This window comes from Manacus vitellinus, unplaced genomic scaffold, assembly GCF_001715985.3.
Source record: "Manacus vitellinus isolate BGI_N305 unplaced genomic scaffold, ASM171598v3 scaffold_3_pilon, whole genome shotgun sequence".
Taxonomy (NCBI): domain Eukaryota; kingdom Metazoa; phylum Chordata; class Aves; order Passeriformes; family Pipridae; genus Manacus; species Manacus vitellinus.
This window is the reverse complement of record NW_021940535.1, coordinates 28,150,139-28,172,281: the sequence shown is the minus strand read 5'-3', so window position 1 is coordinate 28,172,281 and position 22,143 is coordinate 28,150,139. Positions and strand designations below refer to the sequence as shown.

General features: G+C 37.2%; 1 protein-coding gene across 1 annotated transcript in view; it reads right to left on the bottom strand.

The window, feature by feature from the left end:
• VWDE (von Willebrand factor D and EGF domains) overlaps window positions 1-7,024 on the bottom strand; it is a 31,542-nt gene extending 24,518 nt beyond the window's left edge. The window contains exons 1-4 of the mRNA XM_025895408.2: window positions 6,965-7,024; window positions 3,930-4,161; window positions 1,779-1,856; window positions 787-1,046 (exon numbers count right to left, since the gene is read on the bottom strand). Coding sequence (XP_025751193.2) covers window positions 787-1,046; window positions 1,779-1,856; window positions 3,930-4,161; window positions 6,965-7,009 — 615 coding nt within the window. The 5' untranslated portion in view covers window positions 7,010-7,024. The remainder of the gene's footprint in view (window positions 1-786; window positions 1,047-1,778; window positions 1,857-3,929; window positions 4,162-6,964) is intronic.
• Window positions 7,025-22,143: the final 15,119 nt, after the last annotated feature.

Below are 22,143 nucleotides of genomic sequence, written 5' to 3'. Positions count from 1 at the left end.
ATTCATAGCAGCAGCAGGTGCCTTTCCCTTTGACTGTCACTGAAGTCCCTGAATGATTTTTAAGGATTAACAATTGTTACTGTTGTGCATAAGCCATCCAAGCAGCCTGTCTTTGGCTTGAACACACAGATGCACAACAACCACATGGTTTTTTGGTTTTTATTTTGGCCCGGAAAAATAATCTCTATTTTGTAAATATATTTATTGATTTTTCCAATGCTTAAGGTTCTCAAAGTTACTATGAGAGTCTGTGTCTTGATTCTGCTATCATGGAAGGTAATGCAGGTACTCACACTGAGTAATTTCTGATGGCAGAAATTAAACCATTTAAATACAATCCTAGAGACAAAACCATTAAGCAGCAGCTCATTATTGATTCAAAGAAAAAAATCTATTTAATGAATCAACAACACAACTTCTCACAACCTCTGGCTCTTACAGCCTCTCATTGAGATGCAATTGCATCCAAAAATCCTCCTAATTTACAGTATTGAATTAAAATCACAGTAGAGGGTGAAGAAGATGCAACGTTAATAAAAATTTACCTCCTGGATGCATACTACACTGTAGTGAGACAGTCTCAAAACCTTAAAGGCAGTGGTAATTACTGCTATGTTCTGTGGTATTTACACATTCATATGGGCACTGTTGGTGTAAACAAGTAGAGGCAGCAGGCTTCTTCCAGGAAAAATTATACAGCATGGTGATGGATCTCTGATCACTTTTAGTGTCTACTGGGCCATATTTACAAAGTTACAGAGAAATTATAATTAAGTTTTAACATACTCTGTCTCCAAGTCTGACGTTTATCCCATCTAGTTCCAGAAGTGAGAAGGTATGAACTGCTGTTTCTTGTGTAAGTTCTTCTTTGATACCTTCAGGGGAAAGTCTTGACCAAGTTACAATGAATCCAACAGAGCTGTTTGCAGAAGGAATGCCAAAGGTACACCTTAAGTAAATGCTGCCTTTGATCATCTCTGCTACAACTTCAGGAACGGATGGTAGTGGTGGTGACACAGATGGAGCTGATGCAGCAGGCAGGTTACCTAGTTCAAACAGAAGTGTGGTTTGTGCTTTTTATTCTGCACAAAATCAGTACTGGATAAAATGACACTGACTACCTTTTGCCAGTTAATAAACTAATAATATTTACCTTTTTCATATGTGGAAATATTACATAATTTCGTAAGAGAATCAAGAAAAATGCGTATCTTCCTTTTATGAATTGTTAAATGGAGAAAAACTCCTTACGAACCTTTTATTATAGTCTAGCCAATAGGAAGGTGCTAAAAGGGGGGGGAATTTAAAAAAAAACCAAAAACATAATAAAATACAATTAATTATTTTACCAGATAGGAGAGAGCAACATGCAAAAGAGTTTGCCTTAGAGTAGAATAATTTCACTACTTATAAAGAAGGTGGGAAAAAAAAGAATAAAGGAAAAGAAAAGGGCTATTTAGAAAGGAACAGAATAAACAACTGTAAATTTGCAGATTCCTCTTATATTGTACTTCCAAAGAATCAAATTAATCTGTAAATCAGAATTATCACAATTACTTTTTAACATTTCAGTCGTTACTCAAAACATTATTCTGAGAAAGTACTTTTGCAATCCAGATTTGTCTGACATTACCTCCAAACTGCTCATTTTGCAACAAGCCAAGCAATACTGTTGATAACATGAACATGTTTTTATTCAAGACAGAATATGACTAAATGTTGACATTATTGGGTCACAGATGCACAGAAAATCTTGAAAATCAAAACAAAATACTCACTGCTGCAGGCACCTTGAAATTCCATTCCCTCAGGATCACACATCTGTGGCTTTGCATCTGAAACAATCATAAATTGTTCTTACATTGTATATTCACACACATACAGTGTATGTGCTCCAGTGCTCTTAAATTATTGCCCTATATTACAAACACACCAAATATCACAAAACACTAATTGAAGTGCAAATTTGCAGAACAGAGGCAATCTTGTAATCTGATCCATATATAACTATGGCAGCAGTCAGTACAAAGGTTTGTGTTGGAAATCACCTCGGAGAGAGGGTCATCATGGCCAGGCTTCGTGAACGAAGATTTAGGAAGGCTCTATCCACGTTTGTTACAAGCACGCTGGTGGCTTATGAGGCCAATACGAGATAGACATGTCTGATTGCAGGAGAGAGAGGGTATACAAAACATTTTACCACCTCTGCATCTTTTACTACTGATGTACTCAGCCAATACTTATAGATGTTGTTACTGAATAAAAAGGAATTAAACTATTCTCTTGAATATATATTTTGCCTTCCCAAATCCACATCTGAACACTTATTCATTAACCGCAACCCTGGACAGCCAAACTCAGTGCAGACCTGCTTTGAAAAAAATCCTCTTTCCTACAGGGGCCTAAGAAAAAGTGCTTTTGCACTGCTATTGTTTTGTACTTTGAATACCATAAAAAAATAAGTGGAACTTTGCATTTGTAATAGGAGTAGAAAGATGTTAGTCACGCTACTCAAACTACATAAGAAGGGCAGCAGCAACACTAAAAACCTCATTCACCAAAAAGAATGAAGACTTCACTGTTCCACACTTCACAATTCAACATCTGAATTCCTTAGCATGTAGAGGACAGACTGTTTGAACATTTGCATCAAGTGTTTACAGCTATCAAGTGTGAAAGAGAAAACACAGTACACATGGTAACCTAGATACTAAAAGTAGCACATCAGTACAGTGCACTTCATGCAAAAACATCATCTTATACGAGTGCTTGTAAACTCAAAATGTGTTTCAGATTTACAGCATTCAGCAGAGCCAAAGAAGAGTTATGCTTTTTGCCTGCTTTGTTTTGAGACAGTAAAAATTTGCTAGCTTGCTGCCTCTCTGGTTTTATATCTTCCTTCCTCTTCACAAGCCCTGAGCCAAAGTAAATGCAAGTCATACTGTGCAGGAATTCTTCATTGTTTCAGTCACATGCACGCTGAAACCTTGGAGAATGCTTTCACAATTGGACCTAAAGATGTAATGTTAGGCCACAAAGGCACCAGAAAGCCAACTGACAGATTTGCTGTTAAGCTTCTGAAAGTAGTCAGTAATAGAGACTATGACTCAGAGTACTGTAGTATATGATGCATAAAAATATTGCTAGGATTTTCACTATGGTACCTTATATGAGCTAGTAAGAATTTCCTACTGCACTAATTTGTCCCTATTTCACAGTGTTTCCCAGTATAACTGTAAGGATTTAACCATGCCTTACTTAAGTTATCTGAAAAATGAATAATGGCATGAATAATGAAATACTGAAGTTTTGAGCTGTGAACAGCAACAAACTTCTGCAGCACAAGGGTCCAAGACAACGCGAGACATTGCAAAAAATCTAAATTTCTTTCTCACAGTACTAATAAAGTATGCATAGTAAAGTATTTCTGTGTTAAATTTTCTTCTAGCAACAAAGTGTATGCTTCCCAGAATGAAGATAAGAGAATTACAGTAACAAAAGTATTCTGAACAATGCTAAATAACAGATATAAACACAGTTTAGTCAAGTTCTTAGACAAAGCTCACTCCGATACGTAATTCTATGCATGTTCAGTAATGGGTATTTGCGGAGTATGAGTGCCATTGTAGGTACAGTGAATCTTTATTTCCAGATGGGTCTTAATAACCCCACTTCATTACATGGAAAATTTCAGTTCTTAAGTTTTTGAGCTTTGAACAATAGTTGAGTGCTACACGTAAGTTAAAAAGGGTTGAATTGAACCCACCTTACCATTTCAAATCATTCTTCTATTGTATGAATAGTAAAAGTAAGAACTGCAAGAAATTCTAGCATAACTATTTTCTGACATTTCCACTAAGCCAAGTATCACAGAAGCACACTTATAAGCACACACAGGCTTATCTGAATTAGAGCATGCACTTTCTCACCTTCTGCACAATAACCCATGCATCCTTGGGTGGGCTGCAGTAAGTAAACAAAGAAATCTCCACAGTTCCTCACCCTGACAGGGATTCGGAAAAGACAGCAGTCTTTTGAAGTGCTGAAGAAAAACTGCCATGTAGCACAAGCTGTTAACTGTTTGATCTCACCAGGTCGAGGCATGGATTCTGACTCCCTCAGAGACAGCCAGATAGGGGCTTGAGTTCCACAGTGATTCATCTTCACCACCAGAAAAAAGACCAGAAAATGGTTAATGCTAAATCAAACTGTTGCTGTGTTTTAACGAGAGGTACATATTAATTAATTACCTGCATGAGCTTTTAGCAAAGTTTAGACAGTGTAATAGAGGGCTTGCTGACTTTCCTCCTCAAGGTTGAATACAAATGTACACAAAAGAGACTTAAGTCCTTCACTGAGTCTAATGAATTTGTTTTTTTAAAGACAGGTTATAATTTATTGTCTAAAGAACCTAACTGGGAGTCACAACTGAGCGTTTTGCCCAAAGAAGGTCACAGTTGTGTTATGGCTTAGTGAGATACTCTGCACCCATTAACCTGCAGCAACTGACTGTGTGAATGCTATCACAGCAAATACAAGGCAGAACATACACGTGCTGAATATCAACTAAACTGAATATAACACCCTTTGCCACGAATTGAAGGCTCTGCTAATCTCCTGGATTTCCTCTAAAAGATGTGGCCTAACCTGAAAATGCAAGACAACTGATAAACCCCATCTGTCTTTCAATTCCTCATCTTTATATACAAATATGCTTGTTGCAACCCCATAACAATCACATTGACTTTGTAGCATCCCTAAATCCTTTGGTGTTTACAAAGCAGTGGACCACGGTTTGTAGTGGAGATGCTGATTGAACAGGTCATTTTAGCAGATTATTGCTCCTTCTCTTGCAAGCAAAAGCCTTGTTCAGTGCTTTTCTTCATGGAGTAAGAAGTCTTCAGTGGAAAACTCTCCCTCACCCCTCATCGCTATGGCTATGTCAGGTCTTCACATCAAAGAAGATGCCCTGAAGGCCACAACTCCACAGTAGTACCAACCACGGTAACCAAACCATAAGTCTGATTTAACAGACACAAGAGTTGACCAGTGGAATACAGAAAAATGAATTCTGAGAAGAGGATGCAAAGAGGGAATCTGGTTCGTGGGTTACCAGAATGAGTTAAAGATCAACTCCTGGCTTTCATGTGCTGCTGGAAGCAAACTGAAGAGAAACAACCACAGGGACACAGCATGTTAAAGCCAGCATTTGGAAAACATTTACATGAAAACTATAAATCTGAAACTGTGAGATTTTGAGACCCTCTTCTTCAGTTTTTCCCTCAAGCATTCCTTTCTTTGACCTGATAGTGCAACAAGGTGTCAAATCAACTTGTCTTTAGATCTCTTGGTATAAAGTCTACTGCAGACTCAATGAGCAATTACTTATCTCTAAATTACACTTTTCTTTCTTAATCTAGAATCTCTGAGCCCACCATCAATCCATCAGAAGGACAGAATTAATAACAAGTACTCAGAAATGTGATGGATTGCTTAAATCTGAATCTTTGACAGAGATTAAATGCAGCTATAACAAACGTTCCCCTAAAAGAAAAGAAAGGAGGAAACTTCCTCAACAAGACATCCATTTTAGTTTGTTTTTAATGTTTTGACTTCGAGATTCAAAATAAATGTCTTGGTTTTGTCAACAGATGCAAAAAAGCAGATGTCAAGGCATAAATTTTATTTGCTGAATAAGCTTTGAATCAATCTCTTTCCAACTGCAATTATCCGAGCTCCTCTGTGTTAGGATGGCAGCCTATTTTTAACAATTTTTACTAAGCACTGAGAATTTCAGTAAAATTTCTAAAACCTACCTATATGAAATGAGTAGATATTTTGTCTAACCTCTCTTCTGAAAAACACAGTTTTTTCGACTGGTTTTCATGCTAACTCTTTACATAAAAGAATCAATTTTTGAGAAAATACAACCAGTTAATTAACTTTTTCCTTTTTTTTTGTATTAAACATAATTGAAAGAAAGTCCTTCAGGAATCATACTTTTTGATTTATTTTGTTTTCAGTATAAAACCTGGATAATGAGTAGCCTCTGCAGCACATCCCTCTTAGTCTTTGAGTCAGCTGCACATTAAGGGTACTTCAGTGGTGCTATATAGTTGCAAAGTTTTAATAAATAAATAAAAATAAGACAGGCTGCTATAAACTCAATTTAATTCATTAGTATACTTTAACTGGTTTGTATTCTTTTAGAAGCACTTAATTGATGGGATTTTATTTTAATTTTTTAATAGACTATGACCAGGAGACTTCAATTTTTTAGAAAAACCAAGGGTAAAATATTCTAATGACATTCTTAGGTTTTTAAACACGGAAATGTTTTAAAATAGGAAACGACAAAGACATATCTTCTTAGAATATTACAATTTGTTGTATGCTCCAAAATAAAGAATTACACATCTAAAGTATTAAATATTTCAAGTAGTTCTTGAGTCTTTGGGGGCTTGCAGATGACAAGGTAACTCATCCTCAGTTAGCTCTGTTAGTTCAAGTCACTTAGTGAGTAATCCCTTCTCTCTGACATGATCACTTTAAAAGCTCCACAAGTACTGGATTCATGTGGCTTCAAGTTATTATTCTGCTTTCACACGGCTTTGCTAATGGACTGACCATCACATAGTTGCAGCTTTACAACATGATATCCCTGCTATGTTGCCACTGAGAAAATCTTCTTTAGCACTGACTACAAATTACAGTTTTTGAGTGCTCTAGAAGGGATTTAATTTATCATCTTCTGCTATTGCCCATTCAGTGTAAAATTTTCAATGCTTAAGACCTAATTTTCAAGGTAATGCATTTTAATATAAGTATTTAGAAAAGATGGATACTTTGTATTCTTCCACATCAGTCTCCATAACCATATTCTTTTTTTTTATATATCTATTCTACTGAAAAATTCTTCAGCAAAGAGAGTTACTTCTCAGAATCAAATGATTTGTAACAATACCTCCACGCACTTGGTTGGCATCTCAGCAGGCTTATCAAAAATCATAAAGCGATACCATCCTGGTGTTAGGGAATGGTCACAGATCAAATCCTGAATAGCTGATTGCTGGAGATGGGATGAATCAAAATCAACGCTTCGGTAAGGACTCTGCAGGATCTGATGTCCAGCAGGAGAGCACTCAAGAACTGTGGAGCAAGAGTATTTCAAGTATCAAGGCAGAATGTCTAACAAGTATTTTTAAAAAGATGTTAAGTATTTTTAAGGGAAAATAAGGATGTATCACGATATGGTTGAAACTAATTTTGCAGAAAAACATACTGAAGTCTTAGTAACAACAAATTCACGTTAGCACTCTGAAATTTAATAGAATTCATCATGTGGTCACTTTCTTTCTTTTTTGTGGACAATACATGCAAATTAGTAACCATTTACCCTAGATGTAAAAACAAAGGGAAGGAATATGTTTATACAGTCTATCTAGATTTTGACTTTCTGGTTCCACTGATGTTTATTAAACCTAAGAACCTGAATATAAATGGGGTGTCAGATATATTAGAGGATCAAAATCTTACCTGAAGTAAGGATTATCCAAAGTTCTTTTGTAAATAGACTATCATTTTACAGGATTCCAATGCATGAAATTAAGAATTCCCTCAAATGAATGAGAGATAGTTGGATAGTTGCATACAGTTTGTATGTGTACTTGCAGATTATAGCAAAAGTGTGTATGGAAATGGGTAGACACTTCGTTACGCATTTTGTGTCAATTTGCATGACTGACAGGCTAATAATAAGGTAAATACAACCGAAAAACTTATTTTTGGACATCTAAGTGACCTTGTGGCCTCAAAAAATATCTCAAGATTTCTGATAGGTAAAATGAAGGATCAGAATACAAAGAAGTTTTATGATAGCTTTTTTTTACAATGCAGACTCATTCAGAAGTAAAGCAGAATGCCAGAATTTCTGAGTCTGATCTGACAGCTGAGTTGACTCCTGTCAAAGACAGTGACAACAGAAGTTCTGAGTAATGTTATATTTACATGCAATGTACTGAACAGCCATTCTTTCTCAGGAATGTGCTTGGGAAGTGAAAGTAGAGAAAAATAAAGTAAAAGAATGTTTATAAATAAATTACACTTGAAGTATACCTATCTATTTACCTTGCTTTTAAAAATGGATACCAACTGATGCTGACTGTGAACAGAATTTCAGGTTATACTGAATGACACAGTGAATCTTAATTCTTGCTTTCACTATGTTGCTAATGAATTTTAAAATGCAGCTGTAAGCAAAGCTCTCTAATGTCATATTTTGAATATGAATGCTCTGATCTTCAGTTTTCGGTCCTGGGTTTGTCTGTATTTGTCGCATATTTTGCGTGGTATAATTGTGTCACTGACTACAAACATATTTCGGTTCAAATCATGCAATAATGAAAAATCTTCCACATTTTTTGTGTCTTTGTCTAGATAACCACAACTATAAAACAGTTTCCAAACCAGGTAATTCTCTACCTTTAAATGGAGAAGAAGCCTTAGTGAAAGAACAGACTTCATCTCTTTTAGCACACAGCATGAGAATCCCATAGTCTTAGACTGAAGATTTAATCCAATATGGCTTTAGGCTACCCAGGCAGGTAACAATAGCTTTATCTTCTAGCCTTTAAGGGCAGCTGGAAGTCGATGTGATTGACTGTGCCACCACTGTGCTTCTGAGTTGCTCGTAGTAGCCTGTAGGCTATTCGTGTCCATACAATTTGACCTTACAGAGAACTTACCTCCACTGGAATTTAAAGAAAAGCCCTTGAAGAATCACAGGTCAGTCATGTGTGTTATTAAAATGTTTTCCAAGCAAGCTACAGCACAAGTAGTTTATGAACCATGGTGAAAGTTTCTTCCTGTCCTCTATTTTTTATTGGAATTCTTCCTTTCATAGAACACCCTCATTAGTTTCCTTTCCTGTAACTGAGCCACTCCTGAAACAATTAATCTGTTACCTTCTCCATTAATAAATCAAGCTAGACATGAGACAAGTCTTTATTTTCTTTTCCTCCACAGTTTAATTAGATCATCATTTGATAGATCTTTAAAGCAGCTGACTGTACTCACTTGTAATAGGGTTATAAATCCTACTAAAGATCAAATTATAAGTTTCTTATTATGCATATCACTTCAAAATGTCATCCAGCATTTTGTGTATTCTTTCTTCCTTTCTAGAAGTATGCTAATGTTTACACAGTTATTGTATGGAAACTTCAGAGTTGTGTAATACTGGTTGATGTTTTTTCTCTTTTCCTTTCCTTACACATTCTGCAAAACAACTGAAAATAACTACCATCATCAATAACACAAATAAAAATTACTTTTTTGCACATTTGAGTTTTACACATCTGAAATGCTGTCTGACTCCAGCAACAGCAGAAACAAATAAAACTATCATATTTATGCATAGATAAGGACAAGAAATGAATATCATGCTCTCTGTGAAAAAGTTACTCTTGAAGACCAGATCTGCTCAAACCATGGCATTTAAGAGGAGAGTCGGCTAAATTTTCCACTGAAGTCACAATTTACTTTTTCAGGATGCATTAAATAAAAATATATTTTGATATAAACATTCTTTGAAACAATACTCTCAGAATGACGAATACTGATTTTGATGTTGTGCTCCAGAAAAGTTTTACCTGTGTCTAACACCTGGCAATTTTATAGAATCATAGAATGGTTTGCATTGGAAGGGACCTTAAAGATAATGTGGTTCCAATCCCTGTGCCATGGATAGCGACACCTTCCACCAGACCAGGTTGCTCAGAGTTCCATCCAGCCTGGCCTTGAACGCTTCCAGGGATGGGGCAGCCGCAGCTTCCTGAGCAACCTGTTCCAGTGCCTCATCACTCCCATTGTAAAGAATTTTTTTCTAATATCTAATCTAAATCTACTCTCTTTCCATTTGAAACCATCACCCCCTGTCCTGTCACTATGTGCTCTTGTAAATAGTCTCTCTCCAATGAGTCACTCCCCAGTGAGTAAAGTCTGACAAAATTATAAGGACCTGAAAACAGGGTCTGATAGCTGGAAAGTGATGAGGAAGGTTACCTGCAGGGCAGGTTTACCTACCAACTCTGCCTAGCAGGTGAGAACATTAAAGTACGGGAAGATGTATGCACTACTGCTGTCTTGAATTCACCCACAGTCACGAAAAATTCTAACGTGTTCTGACACAAAATGGAAAACTCATTGTAAGTTTTAACAAAATTTAGCATTTAATCACGATTATTCTTGATGGAAATCTTTCCATGTATATGGGAATATTCTTTTTAATTATTTCTTTTTGGACCTTTAAATATATTAGTGATTTTATATCTTTAATTTGAAATATTTGCCATAGAATAAGGAAATTCTAATTATGAAACACACAAACAAATACTTGAGAATTGAGATCATGAAATTCAGGCTTCTTTGCAGATTGTGCACCTCTGGTTTAACTTAACTCAAAGGAGATACATGCAATAGGATACATGTGATCAGGAGAGACTTATTTCTAGAAAGTCAAACTCTCTTTTCTATTTGGAGGTCCAGATACTACATACTGTCTGCTGAAAAAGCAATCCATCCTGGGAATATATGTAGCTGTTTCCCCAGAATATTCTATCATATTCTGTGCTTCTTTCCACAAACCCTCCATATATTGCATATAGGTCTCTACTGTTCTTCAACTCGAGTCTCTGCATACCAGGAAGTATTTAATTCCATATTTGCTTTTGCCTGGATGTCTTCAGAATTAATACAGTGAGCTTTACTGGGATCCATCACAGACCTTCTTGGTCCTGCCAGATATTGAGAAATGTGACCCTAGGCTGCAACATTTTAAAGACAAGGATACTATTGTGCCAGTGGATGAGCGTATTGGGAGAGATGTAGATGAAAGCTTTGCCAACACATCAGGGTTTGTATCAAGATTGACATAAACTGGGTCAGCTAATAGGTACTCTGAACACCACACCTTAACCAAAAGTCAAAGAGGTTTCTGAAATTAACAGAAGAGCTCCCTTTCCCCAAAGCGACATTTAAGGCTCCTGACGACTGCCTCTGAGGCACTCAGGCAGAAAATTAGTTCCACAAAGGAGGAGCTTTTCAACTTCCTGTTCATATCTCTGTTCCATCCATGTACAAAGAGGGCTCAGTGATTGTCCACCTGTCCATAATATTTCCAGCATGATGGAGCAGTCAATAACTGAGAAATGATGAATGCAAACCAGAGCAGAGAAGAGAAAAAGAGCCACAGCAGAGTACAGATAGGCAAGGGCAGAGTGGCAGGACTGGCATCTCAGTTCCTCTGGTATAAACAGCTTATCAGTTTATATCTCCTCCTGTCCAAAGGTCAGGGTCTGGCAAGTGGTCTCAGTTAAACTCTTTAGTAAGTGCCCTTTCTGATCATGAATGTGCCTCTTCTTGCATCTACTGACTGCAAAGGAGGCAGCATATCAATATCCCAAGGCAGAAATTAAAACTAGAACTGCATTTAATAAAAGTGCTTAGATGTATTTGTGGATTTAAACTCTTCCAAAATACTAAAATAAAAAGAAGTTCACTTTTTGGAAGAATCTATCCTGAAAAAAAAACTGTTTAGAGTAACATTTTCAAAGCAAAACATAAAAATTACTGTAACTACTTAAAAGATGCCATTTCCTTGGATGAGACAAATGAGAACGTGAGCAAAAATGTTGTAACAATGACAGTATTGCAATCCCACTGAACAGGAATATGACTATTCCAATGCACAGAACAACAAAGAAAATCAAATCAACATGAACACATTAATACATCTTTATAAATGGCCTTATTTGATTTGGTGTTAAAAACACTTTTCAACCACTCATGTCCACACCCTAAGGGGTGTGTTGCAAAGGTAGTAAATAATTGCATAACCTCTATAAAAACGTAAAATATATGTTTATAGAACTTTTTGTAGTCGTTTTCAATGTAATACACTATTGCATCTACTCTTTATGTGGATTTCTGTCCGAAATTTGAAACAATACAGACATGTGATTTGCAGAAGTTCCAGGTAAGGATGTGCCGACGCACTGCCCGTGCTCCAGCACGCAGGGCAAGAGCGCCGTGAAGAGAGAGTGGGACAACCAGCACTCCTGGTCCTCGAGTTTCCCTAGGCAGGTCTTCTCCGCAAGTGCGCTACGACAAGGACAGTTCCTACTCTGTTGGTAAAGTTACGCCTCTTCCAGTGAAACCAGTGGCACGTAACTGGGGGGCGATGCGCAGGCGATGCGGGGACACAGGGGAGCACCCGGCGCTGCCCCTCCCAAAGCAGCCGCCCGCCCTGCGCCCTCCCGTCCACCTGCTCGCGGCGATGCTCCCGATTCCCGGTCGATTCCTGGTGCCCGATTCCCGGTGCCCGATTCCCGGCGCCGCTTACCTCTCCGGCGGGCCCCGGCCGCACCAGGCAGCCCATCAGGGCCGCGCAGAGCCAGAGGCGCGGGCTGCGGGGGCGGCCCCTGCCATGGCTCCTCTCCGCGGACCCCGAGCTCTCCCGGCCCAGGCGGTGTCCTCCGCGCTCCTCCAAGGGCTCCTTGCGCCACCCCGCTCCTCAGCGCAGCCCCTCCCTCGGGGGTCCTCGGCGGGGCCCGGCCCTCCGCCCGCCCCCATCCAGCCCCGGCCCGGCCCGGCCCCCCAGGGGTCGCGGTGGATTGTCCCTGTCTGCTCCCTCTCCCTTCCCGGCGCTGGGGGGACACGGCTGGGGGTTGTGCCCGGGGCGCGGTGGCATCCCCTGCCCGGTGCTCCCTGGTGAGGATTCTCATCAGGAAAACGAACAACAGTCGTTAATTCTTGTTGAGGGCTTTGTAAAGATGGTTTTCCCTATCCTAGTCAGACTCAAAGCTAGTCGACATCATGAGCAATGTCCTACTGCCCTCCAACCCAGAATGGTATTTATTTTCTGATGTGCAGTAAAATGCTGAAGAAGAGCCGGTTTCAAACTGGCCGTTCCATAGATTGCTAAGAGTGTTTTATATTTCTTTAACCTTTATTATATGTAACCTTCATTACCATTAATGCAGACTGAGATTAGCAAACATTTGACAGTGCCAAGAGCCCAAGTTTCAAGACTTGCTGAGAAATGTTCCTCATGTCTGTCAGAGGACAAAGGACAGAACAAATTTCAGCATTTTAGATTTGGCAATCCTGATATTTTCTATTGTAGGCCTGAGGTTGGGCAGGCACTGAACTACCTTGCGCACACTAAGGTGTACAGCAGTCCACAGAAATGTTTAATATTTTCTGTAGGACATGCAGACCTAGATCTAACAAATGTTGATGACACTGAAACATAGCTTACTGCTTTCCACTGAACGTTGTTCAGGCTACAATGGTCAAAGAGGACTGCTTCCAGGAGATACTAACCCGGGTGGCTATTTGCAGAGCAGGTTTCCCAGCAGAAGGAGATATCAGGGCTTGGAGTCGAGGCAGATGCACAGCAGCATTGTGGGGGTAATCTGTCCTCTTTTGCTTACACACTCTGAGCCTCTTCATTGCAAGAGGCAGTTCAACTCCATGATGGTGGTGAGTGTTTAAAAGGAATCCCTGGCACAACCTAAGAGTTGCATGTGGAGTCTTGGATTTCTGACAGTTCTCTCGGGCAGATACTTATGTCTTAAGCATTCAGGGAAATTTTAACAATTAGTTTTCTTAATTGTTTACTCAGCTATCTGAGTAAACAATTGTTTACTAAGCTATCAGCTTATTTGTTAGCAGATATGATAAACTTTTATCCTGAAAAGTTGCATATGTCTGAAATTAGTTTGAGTTTTATTTCTAATTTTTCTAAAACCACATGCTTATAAAGAAGACAAGAGGAGAGAAAACTTACAAAGCAAGTTACAAAATCCGGACCTAGAAAGAGAGATATGAGAAGCTTTGACAAAATTTAAACATTGAACTACTTCTTTGACGCCTGCTAAATCATGATGGAGTGGTATTTACAGGAGAATTTACACTTTTGGTCATGTATCATTTACGGGATCGAAAGAGGTGGCAGTAATGGCTCCTGGAGTACAGACACCTTTCATCTTTTCCAGACTGGTTTTCCTCTACCAGTTACCTCTGCTACTATCAGCCTCTTACAGAGACAGCAGAGAAAGAACATATTGTTGTTAAAAGAGCTAACAACTTGCCCAAAAGTAGTACTTGGTACTCATGGTGACAGAGTTCTGTCAATGAGAGTGAATCTAGGGAAAATGAAAGTAATTCTAGGCCAACCTCATACTTATAATTGGAGAATAGATCTTTCCAGCAGGTTGCAATTTCAGAAAGTTTTAGTCCATAATTTCCGTAGTTTTAATTAAGTAAATCATAGGCTATGTAAAATTGGTTTGCACTGCTGAAAACACCTCTTTCATTTAAAATGGAATATGAACTCAAACTAGAATTTTGTATGTGCATATTATTAAGTAGCAGGATGTTTGGGAGGAAAATCGAGACTGTCAAATGAAGAATTTAAGATACTATAAATGGTTATGTAGTCCAAGTCATTCCTGTTGTAAACAGTTTAATATTCAACTGAAAACACACACAGGGAGTGATGATATCAATACAAGGAGCATTTAGACATTGCAGCCCAAAGCAACATTTCCCAGAGTGTATTTTATGATGAACAATGAAGAAAGAGAGATTTGAGGTTGGTCTTGAAAATTATTCCAAGGCTAACCAGTTTAATAATCTCAGTCTGTTTGGTAAAGCTTTTAAATATATATTTCTTTTAAGGTAGATTCTAAATTTTTGTCTATGGATGAACTAAATTGATTATTTGAAGGAAACCTGAGCAGAAGTGCTTTTGCTGGCTCAGGACTGGCTTATTAGGGAGGGAAGAGCACAGTGATAAACTGAAGAAGAAAGACGTGTTGGATGACAAGGAACATGACTGGGGCAATGCTGAAAATAGAATCATTGCAAAAGTTTAAAAATTCAGATAACAAAGAAAGTGGCTCTGCTGATGCTAAGTTCTTGAATCTGCAACTACATTGTTCTGTTAACTGTTATCTGCATAAGTTCATTACTGTGAGCTCTGGCATGTGTGTATGGGTAACAGGAATCCTAGAAAACATGTCAAAGGAAAAAGAAGGCATTTTCTTATAAATACAGCCAACATAGCAACTTCATCACGTGACACTTGTATTGGTAATGTGCCAGTGTGATGTCTGTAACAGTGCACCTTAGATCATTAACTTAATATGTACAAAATACATAATGTCTTATACATTATTTAACAAGATGATGTTATCTCAAATTGCTTTGGGGGAAACAGTCCAGAGTGGACAACAGGCAAGTGGATAGAAGATCGATTAAGATAAAGGAGTAATAGCCTTAACTATTTTAGGTAACTAAGTCAGGAAGAACAATCAGCAGTGTTAGCCAAAATATGTTCAAATAGGTGCACGTAGCTGCTTAGATGTGAACTGGAAATGAAAAATCACCTTCGAGTTTTAAAAGTTGTTGGCTCCAGACAAAATCAGAAATGTTTTCTCCAGTTGTATCCAACCCCCCAACTCAAAGGTAAATAAGAGGATCACCTAGAAGAAAGGCAATGCTTGTGGTAGCCTCCTTGGAATAACAAGTAATTAATGTGAATGGTAGGACCTGAACAAAGAATTACCATCTCTGACACTTAGATGTTCTTAACCATGTTTTATAAACTCAGATAAACAGTTAGAGAAGAATCTCATTAAGCTTAAGCTATAATTGCCCATTGTATCTGATTTATTATAAGGCTTTTCCTTCAAGTTGTGGAGCTAAGAGGTGGAAGCCTTTCTTAAATAAATCCTCTGTGCTGTACTGTTAAGCCTGTCTGTACTGTAGGCAAGGTAAATCTGAGTAAGCCCTTTAAACCTATGTTGCTGTATTTGCTATCTGTGCAGAGATAGAGCATGGATGTTAACTCTAAATAAAGCTGTGAGCAGAACTTGGAAGTAGGGAGAAATTTCCCTGCAAAGCTTCAAAGGTTATTGTTGTAATGCCAAGTGCTGAATGTTTGGAAAGAGTTGCCTTCAGGAGATAACACCCCTCCTGTAAGGAGCAGATGGCTGAGAGATAGCCTGCAGCTCTAAGCAAATCCAAAATTATCAGAGAAGGATGAGTTCTCTTGCACTTGCCCTTTAATGGTTTTAGTTCTTTCTGTTTGTAAAAATAATTTCTTTTTACTTGTATTAGTTCATATATATGAATGGTAAGTGAACTTGTCCTTTCCAAAACAATAAATTGTTAACATTCTTTGTCTAATCAATTCTGTCTTTAAAGTCAAATTCCAATCTTCCTTCAAATTGTAGGTTGTGTCACTTTTAACTGAGCTAACGTTCATTTGATTTAAAACAGCTCTGAAACTAATGTCTGGAAACATCATTAAGATGTAGGAAGACACAAAAAGACACTTTGCTAGTTCCACTTCAGAATGAGATATTTGATTCTATCCCCCATCCCTATCTTTGACACCAAACAAATAGAAATAAAGAACCAGTAATGGTCACGTGCATTTATTTATTTCAGTCATTCTGTGGCTAACGTTACAGCATCACAAGAGGTTAAATTTATTCTGCTTGCAGCTCTTTCAGAAAACTGAGAGGCTTTTGGGTGGCATTTGTTTTCCAAAATGCTTTTAAAATTTTTAGAGGGTATTTTTTAAACTGCCATGTAAATGTACTCAGCGTTGACAGCCTGTTTAACTTTTAGAAGTAATGACATCTTTAGTATGTTTTAGCCCTTAATTCTCTTTTATATTTGACCTCTTGTATATACTGTATTTGACTTATGTAGTAAAGGACTTTGGTGTAAAAATCTAATGTAATTTGGTTTTGATAAACAGTGTAAAGTTTAATGTAAATCATAGGAAATTGATCTCCAGGGGTTATTTAGAGCCAAATAAAATCAGTCTTAGGCTTTCCATTAATTGTCTTTGGATCAGTCCCTTACTCTTTTATTGTTCTCAAGTATTTTTATATTCTTAACTCATAGTCTATCAGCTGTATTTATTCAGAATATTTTGAACTCTGAGAAGTCCCTTGGCTAGTGGAATAGTAATGGAATAATCTTTGTTTTACCCATACTGAACTGTGGCGCTGACATGTAATTACATTGATCAGTTGAGTGTGATACAATTCTCAATTACTATTTCTTCTCTTTCTGTCTCCCATACTGTTTCTCTTTGTGTGTGTACAGCTTACTTAGTTGCAATTTTAAAAAAGTAGGACACCATAAAATTTGTTCCTTAGCCTTTATAGAATAAATGCTACTTGAGTAAGGTACAAAATATTGATCTTATAGGTAATAGTGTACATCATATTCAGTCTTCCTTACTTTCACCTATTTGTATTTGCATTAATATTTTTTGATACTTGTGAAATAAAAATTCACATTACTGAGTAAAAGCCTTGACTAAGTTATGTGCTCTTCTAGGATGCAGATGAGAAAAAATATTCTTAAAATATATAACCTATTCAGATGATGAACAAATAATTAAATATTTTTCTCAAATTCTTGCATTACCTTTATTAGTATCAAAGGCTTTGTTTGTGTAAACATTAAAACATGTTTTAGTAAAATCCCTCAAGAAGAACGGGGATTAAAAATCTCCCAATCCTAGTGCTAAAAGCTGCGTTCTTTCTTTCTGGGCCTATATTTTCTCTTTCTAGCTTTTACTTTATATATGGTAACAGCTTACTAGGTAGCAAGTCAGTAAGATCACAGAGCAGCCAACTCTGGCTCTGTCCAAATACATGGCACATCCTTTCCACATTCCATGGCTATCTGATAACAGTGAATATACAAATAAATAACCTTGGCTGGCTTGGCAAGGAAAGATGCATTCACCAAAGCAGGAAAAGCACATTCTTTGCCTTTGTTTTATGAAAAGATCTCTGTGGTCTCTCAAGGAGAGAGTTCACAGTCGAGGATCATAACAGGAAGCAAGTACAAGCAGAGGATTCCTCAGCTGTTACTACTGCAGTAAGTTAGTCTGTGTCTTTCCATAAGCCTTTACCTGTGTTGTAGGGAAAGGCAATGTTTGCTGACTTAACGTAGGTTGAGATGGTAAGAACAGATGCACTCTAAAGGAGCAGAAGCACAGATTATCAGTTAGCTTAATTGACTGAGAATCCATTGGTTTTTCTGAGGATTTCACCCAGCATACTTGTTTTCAAATGTATCTTTATATAGTAAGAAAAAACTGAGAAGTGTCCTCATAGAGAGAAGCAGATGAGATTTTTCCCCCCTTTGCAGTTTTCCACTGGGCTTTTTTGAGGCTTTAAACAAGAACTTTGAAGAAAACAGATTCCCCTGCCTCACACTAATGGAATATATGTTTCCTGGCTGCTCCCCAGGCAAAATTATGTCTTTTCCTTGGACAAGAGTAAGATATCTCACTGCAGACAGCATTTTCTTGGCACTGGAAGTTATGAAAATGGTTTTTATCATCTGTAGTTTGAAGAAACTGGAAGGACAATCTCTGTCTAGTGCCCTGTTAACTTCCCTCTCTGATGGTTTGGCCATCTGAATTTTTAATTAAATATCATTGGGTTTTAACATGCTTAAAAGAACAGAGCATGACTTGGTCTGACAGAAGTGTAATGACATGGGATCAAAGCACAGCCCTTTTTTTGGCATAGAAATGAACAAAATGTTCAAAAACTCTTTTACAAAATCAGGCACAGTAGTGTTGGTAGTTGGATTTCTAAAATAATTGACTGATGTGAAAATCCACTACAATATTATTACAGTAGGACACCAGATTTAAAATCCTAGTGCTAAATTAATTACACTGAACTATTTTGAGGGCTGAACACTGAACTATTAATCTCAAGAAGTGTTAAACATGATGCAGCTACAGTGTCTGGCTCAGGAAAACCAAAGCATCAGACTGGACAAAAGTGAGAACAGGACAAGAAATTATTTCACTTGTGTGTTCTGTTTTCTCTAATCACTCTCTGGTCACTCTCAGGCACTATGGAGCAATATATAGTTTGATTTTTCTTATGTTCTTAATCTTTAGTAAAAAGTGGAAGTGCAGAAAAAAGGATGCATAAAATTACGGGGTTAACAGCTATCTAACCATTGCCAGATTTACATGGGAAACCTTGTGAATCTATAGCTAAGGTTTTGAAGCTAACAATAGGAAGGAACAGAAATATTGTGAAAGAAAAGCTTTACTGAGAGAGACAGCAAAAAAAAAAATCTAAATTAGATTAGTTTAAAATATTAATTCCCATTGTATTGGCAGTATAAGTAACTATGGTAAATGCTATGTAATTTTTTTTAATTGAATGTCTTTCTGGCATAATGTTGATTTAAGTACTCTTGCAATGCTATTGAAACAGGAAGATGCTGTTTCATTACCTTTCTTCCTCTATAGTTAGGAATTTTGATGTGAACTGTATGAGATAATGAAATGGCTTATGGAGACAGAGCTTTGAGTAAGGATAAAAAAAAATAACTTCTGTATTCTGATGTTTAATATTGTTAGTCATCTCAGTTTTGTCATTTTAGAAATAGATCATAAGTAAATCTGAGAATGAAAACCAGATGGTCAGTGGGAGAACAAATAAATCCTTATGGCATCTTTTTTATGATACAAGTTTTGTTCCAGTGACTACATAGGGCAAGAATGAATCAAACAATAACTTCATCAATAGAATCTAGACAGACATAGTCCTACTACTTATTTAAAGAAAACCCAACAAAACAGCTACTTGATTTCTTCATCTAGCACAGGGCTGTAGTGTATTGGTTTCCCCAAGTTGTCTCTCCTACACAGCCTATCTGTAGACATTTGTCTCTGCCTTAATCCTTCCCCAAACCCTATGATTATAACATAATTTCTTTTTTTTCTAGTTAAAATGCACCCTTTCTGTACCATAGTTGTCTGGCTTCAGAGCTGCTGTTGTTATATCTATGATCCTGACAAAGGGAAATCATGGCTGACTTGTTACATGTGGCAGGGTATTGTTTGGTTTTGAGAAAACATGTAAGCAGATGAGTTGAGTGAACTCCTTCTTTACATTCCTTAAGCAAAGACTCATTCCAGCCTGTTGGAGCAACTTACCTCCTTTGTTGTAAAGAAGATTTTAATTTGACTTCATAAGTGTTACTTGTATAGTGCACTAAATATTTTGTAGGGATATAAACCCCTCTGTTTTCTATGAAGAAATAGCAAAGTATTACTTAAATAAAACTAATTGTTAAATAAACTGATATATAAGTGTACATATATGGATATATAAACAATAAAGAGAAAGATACTGAGTGCCATTGCTGGAATGGTAACATTTTATTTTACAGTATGTTACTTAGTATCATACAACGCTCCTTCAAACTTGGAAGTACTCAGAAGTGTCAGCAGCTTGTGCTTTTTCTGGAGTAGAAATGTGATTTTGACAAATACGTGAAGGTTTTGATAGGTGAATAGAACATAGCCATGAACTCCTCTGTCTTTTCTGTCAGCAGTGGAAAGGCTGCTGAAATACAGACCTATTTCCTGTCATATCTCAATTTTCAGTTAAGTGAAATTCATCATCTGGAAGAGCTTTGAGCTGCTGTGCTTTAAGGAGCTACAAAATGAATTTTACTGTAAGTCATAGAGCATCTTACTCTATTCATATTCTAAGTGTTCATCTTCGTGAGCCTGAGGTATGAAAATATAAAATTAAATAAATGTATCTTTTCAATAATAATCTCCTATTAGACCTGTTGGTCTATAATACTGTTCAGTTTTCAACTCCTTTTCCATATGTCTCAGAGACCACCCATGGGCTTTGAGAATACTTTCAGCAGGTCATTGCTGAAACTGTCACATGAAATCAACATAAAAGATACCAGAAAAAAAACCCTGTAAAAATCAAAGCCAAATTATATTGTTAAACTGCAGCAATGTCTGATTGCAAGTTGGGGGAGAAAAGTTGAAAAGAATGGAAAATACTGTTTGTTGTAACAGTCCCAGTTACACTGGTGGGCCTCACTGAACTACATGACTTTGTACTGGTAAAAGCTGGCTGTAGGATTTATATGATTTTTATGCAATTCTAGTAATAAGGAAAAGAAGGCTTTGCATTTAAATGGGTTTTCTTTCAGTCCTGCCTATGTACTTTTTGTTTTCCATTGCATATAATACTTTTGTAGAATCGACTATCATGAATTTAAAATACAGTCTGCAAATATAAAAGTAAAAAATGAGCTCATGAAAAACACTGGATACTAAAAGCTCCCATACCTTCAATAGTCCTCAAACAGCTGTTAAAAATTTGTTTTGTAACCTGCCCTGAAATGTGATGGAAATTAATGCTTACTAGTCCCATGTGAAAATGTAAAATATCACAATTTAAAGCTTCATGTACAGATTGATAGATGACATGTATCTCAAACACATCTACTGTGTCCCACCAGGACTATTCCAAGCTGATGGCCTCTGCATTCCAATGAAAAGAATATTATTCTGGTCAATGCTGTTCTTTAACTGTCGTAAAGCAAATGTGATTTGTTTAGTTACTAACCTAAAGTGATTATTGCTCAGAAATGAGGATGTATAGAAGTAAAATCAATCAATACGATGAAATATTTGCTTTCATTCTGCTGTATTTAGACTGGTCTAAGCTTACATATATAACAGGGTTTAAAATCTGTTCATTTTTGTCTTCTTCTTCATAGGAGAAGAGACTGTCAATTAAAAAGAAGAAAGATAATACAGACAAGGCAAAAAAATTACTATTGACCTTGTATATAGTGGCAGTCTTAGAACTAAGAACATATTTTTAAACAGGAGATGTCCTCTGTAGCATTTCTTTCCTCCCCAGTCCCTAACAACCTACTTGGCTTCTCTTTTCAAAGTGCCCCCACATATGTAGAAGCCAGCTCATCTGTATTTTGTGGATGAAGGGTCATTTTAAACTTCACAATCCATTAACAGGAGGTTTAATGAAGTTAAAACATTCAGCCTTTAAACCCTCTCTGCAAAGGCAATGTAATCAGTCAGACCTTATTTCACATCTTTCCTCTTTGATGATACAGATTTAATCTAGAGTTATTACACTTGATGGTTTGTAAAACTAGGAATTCCCCTTCTACAGATCTGTGACTCTGTGATGTTCTTACCCCTCTGTTTCCAGACTTGCTGCTATGCTAAGAACA